Genomic DNA, 12,044 nt, shown 5'->3' on the forward strand with positions numbered 1-12,044 from the left:
TCAAGATAATTGCCTGGGTTTGAAGAGCTGAGTTAATTCACTGACTCCGCTCCATAGTATTAAAAAAGAGAAGTAATTTAACGTTAACTTTGGACAAAACGTTTGGCTCTTTCCTCTTTAATTTGCCCGGGATCCTCGACGAGCGGCGGCGTGCTCTAAAGTGAAAGCAACAACAAAGCGCGTTGACGTCACAGATCACAGAGTTTAATCTCATACAAAGCAATCAACAACAAAGCTGCAGAGGAACAGAGATATGCATTTTCTCATAAAAATAAAGAGACAAACAGAAGACAGACAAACACAAAACAAAGACAAAACAAAAAGCAAAGACGTCTTTGGAGAGAGAGCCAATGCAAAAAGACAAAATGGTGGCCGCTCTCTCTGGATTTTTTCTCCTAACACGAAATCTTATAGTAAAGAGGTGTTTCTCTATTTAATTTATGCACTCAAGGCGTTCCTCTTTTTAACCAACTGGAAACTCCCTTAAGCAGTCAGAGAAACTTGGAAACTCCCCCTGATCTACGCAAAGATCAAAGGACCATCTGCCTTCTACCGAGACAAAGAAGCAAACTGCTGCGCTCTGACCCCCCGTGGCTCCCACGGTCATTCTGAGTACAGAACGACCTGAGATACAATCTCACAGATACCTGTGAAATCTAAAGTCTCTGTCTCCCAAGGAAAATGCTAATTTTATGGCTTCGCCTGTGGCCCGGCCTCACAGTGGGGGTCCCATTGAGAGATCTCCCTTAATCAGCATTTGGTTCCTGTGTCTCTGAATGCTTACCCCTCTGGTTTTGTTTTAAATGCTTAACACAACCCTGTTCAAAATAAGAGTGTTCCATATACCTTTTAAGATTAACTGTATTAAGCACTAAAAATAATCATATTTCCTTAACAATAGTCATTGGTTCCCACCGAAGTGAAGCGACATAACCCAAGTCATTTCTGAACTATTTACTTTCCACATGTCTGAGTTGTTCACCACGCTTGGTAAGTAATTTTTTTCTAAGATATGACTATTATTTTGAGTTGAGACCAACCTGTATGATAGACGTTACTTTTGCCACACGGCTAGGTGTTAGCATATTTAGCTTAGCATGTGGAATGTTTGTGGAGTAAGTAAAAAAAATTGAGCAGGTGAACATTCAGTCAAATTCTTAGCTAACTTAAATAGATTTGTAATAATCTGGAGTATGTCTTTCATGATCTTGAATGTTTACATGAATACTGATCATATTTATCAACCTCTCTGATCCCGATTTTTTTCTTTGAAAATCTGTAAAAGGCTTTTTCATGTTGAAAGCATATCCCGCACTGATACCAGGTGTAATTTATGCTATTATTCCAGTTGATGTGCCTTCTCATATGCATTTTGCAGCATGTTTTAATCCTTTATTGCCTTTTTTTATAGATATTAAGAAGAGTTTGGTTGTGGAAGAATCGCCAGTCATCAGCATAAGTCCCTCTCGCCCTCTCAGCCGGTGATGTCCCTGGCCAAACTTCACGAACAGCCCAACAACCCAAAGATAATCTGTGTTAGTGAGTGGACAGCTCTTTGGGGGAGTGTAGAGAGGCCCAGTCTCTTATTAGACATTCAACAGAAACATAAACTGGGTAAGAAATGATGGCACTGAATATCTGTGAAGTCAAATCAGAAAAAAAGGAGAGAACAAGAAAAAAAGAATGTAAATAAAATCAAAGGAAGGATGTTAGGTTTATTTTAATTCCTAACCTGCGAAGAATCAACCAGAGACACAATTTACTTTTCTGCAGAAGAAGAGAGTAGACCCGAGACACGGAATACCGCTGTCAAACACTGTCTGGAATCAACTCTGCCAGATCTTTCTCTGCATTGCTCTTTATTAGAAAAACCAAGGAAGGAGGTTGGGCTTTTTCACATAGTCACACAGAGAATTTGACTAATGACCTTTTTCTACAGGGTGTTCTGGAACCTTCTGTGGACATGCCCTTACAAGGGCATGAGGCTGACCGCAACTAATCAGTTTCACATGAAGCTGATAACACAGGAATGTGCAAACGTCTCTAGCCTCCAGGCAAACATCCTAAAAATGGTTAATAGTGTACTACAAAAGAGAGAAGTCAAATAAACATCAAACAGAATAATAATATGAAAACATAACCTTTCAAATAAACTCACAAGTAAATGAACTTAGATAATTTTTCTAACAAAGGAAGAAAAGACGTGCACTCAATGTGTTCTATACAGACCTTAAAGAGGGATGGACAATGGAAAAAAAGCAGAAGAGAAAGCAAAACAAAGAAGAGGGGAGTTTGGCATCTCTTTGATCAGAGATCCTGGTGAACCTGTGCAGAGCTGGATGCATGTAGATGAACGGAAAGGCAGCTGGTAAGGCAGAAACTGTGTTATGAGGTCGGACTGTTCCGGAGTTGACTGGACCCATTAACACCTGTCATGTCTGAATTGAAAGCGTTGGATTTTGGTTGTGAAGTCTGGCATTGATTGCTTGGTGATCTTTATGATTGAACTGATTGTTGTGATTTTGGCTGGTGGACTTGGGTGGTGAGGTTAAGTTCAACTATTACTTAATTGAGGGTTGGATTAAGAAAAATAATAACTTGAAGCTATTTATATATTTGTAAAGTAAATATTTATGATTAATATTGAAAGTAAACATTTGTATATTTAAATAAATGTAACTGTTATGTAAATATTAATTTGAAGTGTTGCACTTTGAAGGTTTTTACTTGTTTCTGGACTAACTGTAAAACAATGTCCTGAAACACACTGATAAATAAATGGATGATAAATGAAGAACACTGCTTGGTCCTCGAAGAAAAATGTATTAAGCATACTTTTTTTGTATTGTACAGCTGATATGTCAGACCTTTTGATAAGCAATATGTGAATGAAAGCGACATGTGAAACATGAAAGTGTAAATTATTCCATGTTGTTATATGTTTTCTAATTATGTTGCATGTTTTGAAATAAATGCATTTCAGAAAGTCATTAAATGTTTATTTTCCAAAGAATTCTTAAAAGTTCAAAATAATAAAAAGTACATTACTATGTACATTTTGGATACTCTGGGAGAGTTAATATTTAAGATCTATCACCAGGTTAGTGTTACTTGACTAACTCCAGACAGATTTGGTATTTGACACTTAATTAGAGTTCCAACTATCCAAAAAGAGTTAAATTAAGACTGTCTGGTGTGGACACTTTAAAAGTCTTGAAATCAAATCTAACAGAGCTCATTTGGGCCTGCTGGATTTGTTGTGTAGGTCACAGATGACTACAAAGTCCAGGCAGTACAGATGAGCAACGAGACAAGGAACTCAGACACCGGTAGCACAGGGAAGGCAGACATAGGCACCCATGACACAACTTTAGACTAGGATCCAACAGTGAAACGAAGACACAAGTGACATTAAATACATAGAGGGTAGTCAAGGGAAGCAAGGGACAACTGGGGGCAATCAAGTAGAAGACGCGACAACACAGGAACTAAATAAGGTCACAGAAAACCAAATCCTCACAGTACCCCCTCTCAAAAAGTCCTAAACAAAAAAACAACCCAACCAGATTGAGCGGAGGGGCGACAGACAGAGGACAAGATTCCAAAAAGAAATATAAAGAGAAACAAAATTACTCAGTCCAAACAAACAGAAACGGTCAGGGTTGAGCCTGCCGCAAAAGTCCAGGGACGGCGACAAAGGACACTGACCCTTCAGAGAAGGTCCAGCGATCAGTAAACAAAGCTACTGCTTCTACTCAATCTAGTCTAATCTTTTATAATTTAAAATAGCCATATTCATAACCCCTAGTGCAAAACTTAAATTAATTAAAAAAGCAACCAGAAATCAGAACAATCCCCCCCCCTCCGAAAGATCATAATAATATCAAAAAGTTATTTTACATAACTTTTACTACATACATAACTTTTACTAAGTTACTACATATAAGATTGGTCAAAACACAAAATCTGTTTTTAGGTTTTGGAAGTTTGCACTCGGTATCTAGAAAATAGATTGACACCAGGTCTTTTTGAATCCATGAGTGTGACTCTTACTCTTCTTTACCCACTTTGTAGTTCGTCCACAGGCCTCTCTCTCAATCGATATGTTAACAGACAACACCATCTTGGAGCTTAGTGATGAGGTGGTAGGTTGGAGGGCTGGTGATCAAGTGGTTGTGGCCAGCACAGACTACTCAATGCACCAAGCTGAGGAGTTTTCCCTGCTGTCCTGTCCTACCTGCATGTCCAACCAAGTGAAGATCAAAGGTAAGATACCTTTTGAGTTAAAGCAACTATAAAGACTGTGCTATAGTGTCATTCAATTAGAAATTGTTCCAAATCTTCCAATCTTTCTTTTAGAAGCAATGTAAAGATTTACATTGCTTCTAAATATATTAGAAGCAATGTATTTTTTAATCTTTTATATATCATAAACATTATCTTTTGTAAAGGGATATTTCATACAGGCTATTAATCTACATCAGTATAAATAGTTATATGTTTATTAAAATTCTTTGTACAAAGTTTCTAATTCTTTGCGCCTTTACAGAGTAATGACCTGCTTGAAGAGTTTCAGTTAATGTTAATTTTAAATTAGTCAATGATATCATTTGTATCCAATATTAAACAGGTTTATAGTACTTCCTTCTTTTACTTCTGAAATGAACGATAGCCTATCCTGGAGTGGAGCAATTACACCAACTTAGTATTTTTGTGATCACTTGGACCAAACTCTCTTTGGGTCCAATACTGAATGCAGAGGTTCTGAATGCATCTTACTCTCAGAGCACTTCTTCTGTGTTGCTGCTCTGTCGTTTCTAACCCCTAATCAGTGGCACAAGATGGAGGCCAACAGTAAGACTTTTTCTGGTCAACATTTCTTGGAGTTAATACGGCGTTCGCCTCTCCACTGTTACCACATACAGTATATACTCAATAAGAGGTATTGCTGCAAAGTCACTGACATTATGCTATCTGCTGGGGTTCCTTAGAAGGCGTTTTACTAAGTAGATTATGCTACTCTTTTTTTTAACATTCTTTATTTAAGAATATTATGAATCCAACATATATGCATATTTATATTTATACATGCTCTTACATAATACAACAAGAGAGAGAGAGAGAGAGAGAGAGAGAGAAAAGAAAAAGGGGGGGGGGGCTCAGCAAACATTTAAATGAATTTCGGCAATTGACATTTCTTAGAAAGGTCCTCATGGGCTCACATGAAAGGGAGGTGTAGATTTCCAGTGTCTTCCATTAAAAGAGAGAGACATACAAAAGGGGCTGACAGCTTTTTATAACCCATAACACCTTTATCTGTGTCCATCCAAAGTGGGAAATAGCTGGGGTCCATACACTCAGAAAAATGTCCACTTTTACATGAAGTTTTGCTGTTATCTTTTCCATTATATACACATTCTTCAATCTTTCTTGCCATTGTTGAAGGGTGGGAGGTAAAAGCTTAAGCAAGGACAGAGTTATCATTTTCCTTGCTACTAATAGCAAGGAAAATCTGTAGTAACTGGACTTTCTCTTTCCTAATATCTTCTCCTGGGGTCAAACTCAATATATAATGCAGTGGGTTCAGTGGTGATGTGACCTTAAATATTGTTTTAATTTCTGTCTGAACCCCCTGCCAGAATGGAATCAGTACTGGGCAGTCCCAAAAAATGTGGGTGCGATCCCCAATCTGATTCCAGTTCCTCCAGCACAAATTTGTAGCATTTCTGTCGTATTTTGAAATGCTGAAAGGTGTTTGGAAGAATCTCATTCTTAATTTCCAGTCAAATTCCTTCCAACCTGCACTGTGTGAGATCTTAAAACCTTTTTCACAAATCTCCTCCCACGCCTCATCTTCAGTAACAATATTAATTTCTAGTTCCCACTTTTGCTTGATATCTATAGAATTGTCAGAGAAATGCATCTGTAAATGTTTATATAGATTAGATATAATCTTCCTCTTATTATTGTCCTCTACACATTTTATCAGAAATATTTCTAAAGGTAATGTATTTTGTTTCAAGGTAGGCCATTCTTTGTGCGATAAAAGGTAATCCCTTAATTGTAAGTACTTATAGAAATCTTTTGAGCATAATCAATATTTATCTTGTAACTTAAATGACTTAAGAGTTTCTCCACTGAATAGCTGATTCAGTGGAGAAATTCTTATTAATCCTTTCTGTGCCCATCTCTGATAACCCGTATCCAGTTGTTTGGAAAAAAGTCAGTAATCTTGGCTATTTTTATTATGCTTTATATTGTTAAAGGTGCTCCCATTTTCTTCCTCACTAGAGACCAGACTCTGTATGAACAATTAATCCACTCATTTTCAATTTTTAAATCCTTCCAATTTTTTCCCTTCATAAATGGCATCGCTTCAAGAGGTACCAGTGGGCATGCACTGTTCTCCAGACCAATCCAGTTTGTCTCCTCATCCTGTAGAAGCCACTCGACCACAACACGAAGTTCTGCTGACCAGTAGTACAATTTCAGATTAGGCAGGCCACCTTTTTCTCTTGGACTTAACGATAATTTCCGTCTGATTCTTGGTTTCCTCCTTTGCCAAATAAAGTTATTAATAATTTTATCCAAAATTTTAAAAGTGGAGGCAGGTATTCGAATAGGTAGTGCCTGAAATAGGTACATTAATCGTGGGAGTACATTCATTCTCACTGTTTCTATTCTGTCTAAAAGGGACAGAGGAAGAATCTCCCATCTAGACAGGTCTGATTTTATTTGTGCGATTAATCTACTATAATTTCCATTAAATAGTTGCGAGGTTTGTGGTGTAATCATCACACCTAAATATTTGAATCCCCTCTTGGACCAATTAAAAGTGACCTCTTTATCTAAACCTGTAGCCAATTTCCCATCAACATCGTAGCTTCTGACTTTGTTTCATTAACTTTATAACCTGAGATTTCTACAAAATCTTTTAAACTAGTCATAAGCCTAGGGATTGAGCTCAGAGGGTTAGAAATATACAAAATAATGTCATCCGCAAATAATGAGATCTTATGGGTGACACAACCTGTTGTTACTCCATGAATTCTAGGGTCTGTCCGTATTCTTTCTGCCAGGGGCTCGATACTGATAGCAAATAATAGAGGCGAAAGAGAATGCAGCACATCAATCCATTTGATAAAGTCTCTATGAAATCCCATTTTTGCCAGTGTGTGTTTCAGATACTGCCAGTCCACCCTATCAATGCCTTCTCAGCGTCAAGGCTGAGAAGCATTGAAGGATCCTGTTTTTGTCTCGCCACAGAGATCACATTTAAGGTTCTCCTAATATTATTTATCTCTAAACGTCCCATTATAAATCCTGTTTGGTCTGGTTCAATTATTTTGTGGATACATTTTTGAATTCGGTTTGCCAGTATTGTAGTTAAAATTTTCAAATTACAGTAGAGCAAACTTATTGGTCTGTAGGACGAGCAATTTATGGGGTCTCTATGGGAATTATAGATATTATTGCTTCTAACCAAGACTTTGGGGGTCCTTATTTTTGAGGGCGTAATTAAATACTCATTGTAATAGGGGCGTGACCTCAGCTTTAATATGCTTATAAAATTCCACAGGGAATCCATCAACTCCTGGCACTTTACTGTTCTTTAAATTTTTTATGACCTCCTCAATTTCCTGTTTTGTGATTGGATCTCTCATTGCCTTGGCATCATTTTCAGTTAATTTTGGTAACTTAGTTTCACCCAATACATTCTTAATCTTCTCTATTTTACTGTCTATTTCCTCTGAATCATAAAGTGTCTCATGGTAAGCTGAGAAAGCTTCTGCAATGTCTTTAGGATGGGACAGCATTTTCTTTGTAAAAGGATTCATTATCTTTTCCACTGTGCGATCTGCCTGTTTCTTGCGCAACTGAAATGCTAGTAGCCTGCTGGCCCTATTCATGATTCATAATACTTTTGATTAGCAAACCGTAAAGCCCCCTCTGCTTTGTGCGTCAACAAGATATCTAGTGTTTGTCTGTATTCGTCAAGAGATTTATGTTCCTCCTCCAATTGTCGTATGCGATTTTCTAACTCTACTTGTTTTTTATCGCGTTCTCTTTTGGTTTGGGATGACAAAGAGATTAACTTCCCCCTCAGCACAGCTTTTCCAGCTTCCCAAAGTTGACACTGATACTTCCACATTGTCATTATGTTCCATATACTCAGTCAAGTCTTTTTTAATTCTTTGAACTATTTCTGGATAATTTAAAAGTGAAACATTCATTCTCCACTGTTTAGGTTGTTTATTGTTCTCTAAATTTATTGTCATAACAACTGGACTGTGGTCTGATGTTGTTATTGGTTCAATATGGCAATTTGTAACTTTATGTGCATCCCTCCTTAAAACAAAAAAACAGATCTATTCTGGAATAGCTTTCAAGGACTTTTGAAAAAAGATTATGCTAATCTTGAGTTGGAATTTGACTTAAATATAGTCGTGTTGACCAATTTTCTTTTAAATAGGAAATGCTATATTAAGTTTGAAATGCTTCATATAAACATTCATATACAATTTTCTTTTAGAAATATATTTATTGAGATGTTGGCAAAGTGCAGATCAGCTATTTTTAAAGAACACTTTTCACCCATAATAACAGATGAACACATGCAACACAAAAATTTGATAGTATTTACCCTTTTCTCACATCAAAAATAAGAAAACTAGAACTGTAAGCAGTCATCAATGGGGTTCAAGCCCTTCCCAGCAAGCTCCAGCGTTTCCCAACCCTGGTCCTCAAGGCACACTGCACACATGTTTTAGGTGTTTCCTTGATTCAGCCCAGATGATTTCAATTGACAGGTGTTTGCTAAACTGCAATCAGCTGAATCATTCATAGTAAAACAGGAAAAGATCTAAAACTTGTAGGGCAGTGTGCCTTGAGGACCAGGTTTGGGAAACACTGCTTTACTCCATACTCCACCCCTCTCCCCCCACACCTGGCATTGTCTCTTAGCATCTCCACCAACTTGGAAGTTTTCAGAACAGTGCTTACCCCATAAAGATGTTGCATTTACATGTCACGTTACATAAATTGATTTTATAAAAAGACTGTAAACGACTGATTTCCAATTTTTTTCACGTTTTTCCAATGTAGATGCAAATTAAAAAATTTATATAAAAAAGTTGAGTTGAGTATAAAGTTGAGTATAAACTCCAAAAATAGTCCAGATATCTGAAATAAAATAAGCATAATTCCATGCCCCTATAGTCCATGGTATTTTTACAATGAAATAGTTATTTGCTACTTCAATCAATAATGGCAGTAGATAACCAAATTATAAAAATTTATTATAAGCATAGATACAGGTGATACATTGAGGAAACATTCAATAACAATGGGATCAATCACAGATTAACTAATGCTACGCTAGATAAATTGCGTACACCATACCTCACACCAAGTGAACAACCTCTTTTCATTGAGGATTATGAGGAAATGAAGCACTGATAATTAAAACATCTGCTGCTACAATCGGAAACGATAACAGATAGATTGATTTGGTAACAGAAAATATACGAAGCATTTTCAAACCATTCTGAAGTAATACAAAAATATGATCACACTTGTCAAAGTCGTGTTAACTCATTTTTTGTCCCACATCTTATTGATATTTAGACAGAACAAACAAGACAACAGCTCAAGATTGAACATAAGTTGTTGGGGTGCTGTGGTAGCACAGGGGTAAAGCACCACACATGCAAGGAGGCCTTAGTCCTCGACACGGACATCACAGATTTGATTTCCGGTCTGATAACCATTGCTGTATGTCTTCCCCCTCTCTCATGACCTACTTTCCTGTCTAACCACTCTTAAATAAAGGCCACTAGAGCCAATAAAATCTTTCTAAAAAATAGACTGAATATAAGAATATGTTGGAGTATCTGGGAAGTATGTGAATACAGTGTTGACTATAATGTGCAAATGACTCAATATTAATAAGACCTACATCATCTTTCATTAGATTTAACTACTGTTAACTTCCTGTTTGAGTTCTTATGCTTTTGTTTTGAGGAGACAATTTATTGTTCAACTATCTGTGCGAAGGCAGGTTAACGGTAATCAAAAGACAAGATAAATCATAACAGAGCTTGTGAAATGTAGTGTTCTACTACTCGAGTTGGGATTTTATTTCAAGACCAGTCAAGATCACAACTGTAAAAATATCGCTAAATTGCCAGCATGCAATAACGTGACTTACTAATTACGTGTTTCTGTTACCCTGTCACACATCACCTCCTCCTTTCACACACGGCATTCCAACACAATTTTTATCATCACTTAGAAAAGTAGCCCAAAGAAAGCTAAACTCTGTGGACGTGATGTTAACAGAGCTAGCTGTGCAGGGACAAATTGCACTTGCTAAGAAAAAAGTCTGTCACTCACTGCATTGAATAATTGTGATTATGTGAAATTAAATTAATTATATCCCAACTTCAGAAGATTTGCCTTTACCTTTACAGAGCTCTTTGGTTCCTCCTGTCTGTAGTCTGTAGCTTCTCATATTTCAGTCATCAAACCAAATTTCAGATCTACCATAACTGACTGACACCTGCTGGCCTCAAGTTTGCAACTAGCTTGTGACGGAGAAACCAGTAACCTCTCCCAGATGATGACATGTACTTGTTAGTTCCTCTGTCCATTGTAGTAGCTGATATATTGTGAAAATCCGGTAGAAATGATGCACTAATCGAGCCATGTTTACATAGAAACAATGGCTTTGTTTGTGAGACTTGCGGTCATGTGGGTCGATTGTGGGCGGAACTTGGTAAGGTCCATTAGGGCATTGCCTTAATTGCCCTAATGTCTGCATTTAATGATGCACCACTGTCTGCATTTAATGATGCAGACAGAGGTGGTTTTGACATGGGCAATATGGGCAGCTGACCAGGGCGTTATCTTTTTTTTTTTTTGCGGTGCTAGTGGCTCGTATTTTTTCCACAGTGGGCAGACAGGAAGGAGGGTGAGGAGAGGGGGAAGACATGCGGTAAAGGTTGTCGGGACCGGGAGTCGAACCCACGACGTCCGCGTCGAGGACTAAGGCCTCCAAACGTGGGGCGTGCTAACCACAGCACGCCCCAGGGCGTTATCTTTTTAGGGATAGCAAGAGTCATCCGCAGATTGTGGCAGAGATGGAAGCAAAGTAGAGTGAAGATGAGTTTGAATTCACAATGACATTGGTTACATTTATTTCAGCTCTAAGCATTTAATATGTAGGTATCTTTATGGAAATATGAATCTTTGAGATCAATTTAAGAAGCAATTTTGATCATATTTCACATTTTATTGTATCATGACGCTGGTCTTGGTCTTGACTCGGTCTCAGGTTAGGTGATCTTGACTACAACACTAATGAAATGTATCTCATTATTAGCAGCCCCCTGCATAAAAACAAATGGTATATTTATGATGTAAATAAGTACTTGTTTAAAATGTTGTATGATATAAACTGGGCATTTGTTTAATTATATGCCAAAACTAAAGGTAATTTATGTTGTAAAGGTCATCAATTTTTACATCAAGTTAAAATCAATCAGTAAATTGTGCAATGTATGCTACAATTACTACAGTATGGCTTGATTTAATTACAATACCTTTGTTTCTCTGTCATTCTCTAATCCCCTCAATCTCTAGCAGAACAAGTTCGAGTCGGGCCACGGCTAATGACCGGGCCTTTCATAGCCAAATAATAAAGCTCATGATAACATAATTTTACAACATACACATGCTCTCCAAAGCAAGCGACTGTCATTTTTTCCATCAAATGGACATGAAGCATAACAAACCAAAAGAACAACAAAAACATTAGGCTAATTGTTTTCTGTAGCGGGTATCTTTGTACTATGGTGGATGAAATTGAGAGTGTCACCAAAATAGTATGTAGTGAAAGTTCCTCCAATTGCAATGGAGGCTCAGATGTCTTTGCTGAATACTTTGTGTTTAGTTTCTATTGAACAAGCAACGGTGACAGCTGATAATGGCACTTTGTGCCTTGGAGCCATTTGCCTTTTTTTCTCTCCCAATTACCTTGAAGA

General features: G+C 37.3%; 1 protein-coding gene across 3 annotated transcripts in view; it reads left to right on the forward strand.

The window, feature by feature from the left end:
* The window catches only part of cemip (cell migration inducing hyaluronan binding protein), a 224,571-nt gene that overhangs the window by 96,152 nt on the left and 116,375 nt on the right, over positions 1-12,044 (forward strand). For all 3 annotated transcript variants that reach the window (XM_023332631.1, XM_023332632.1, XM_023332633.1), the window contains exon 11: positions 4,075-4,266. In XM_023332631.1, coding sequence (XP_023188399.1) covers positions 4,075-4,266 — 192 coding nt within the window. The remainder of the gene's footprint in view (positions 1-4,074; positions 4,267-12,044) is intronic.

The sequence above is a fragment of the Xiphophorus maculatus genome, chromosome 4 (assembly GCF_002775205.1).
Source record: "Xiphophorus maculatus strain JP 163 A chromosome 4, X_maculatus-5.0-male, whole genome shotgun sequence".
NCBI classification, from domain to species: Eukaryota; Metazoa; Chordata; class Actinopteri; order Cyprinodontiformes; family Poeciliidae; genus Xiphophorus; species Xiphophorus maculatus.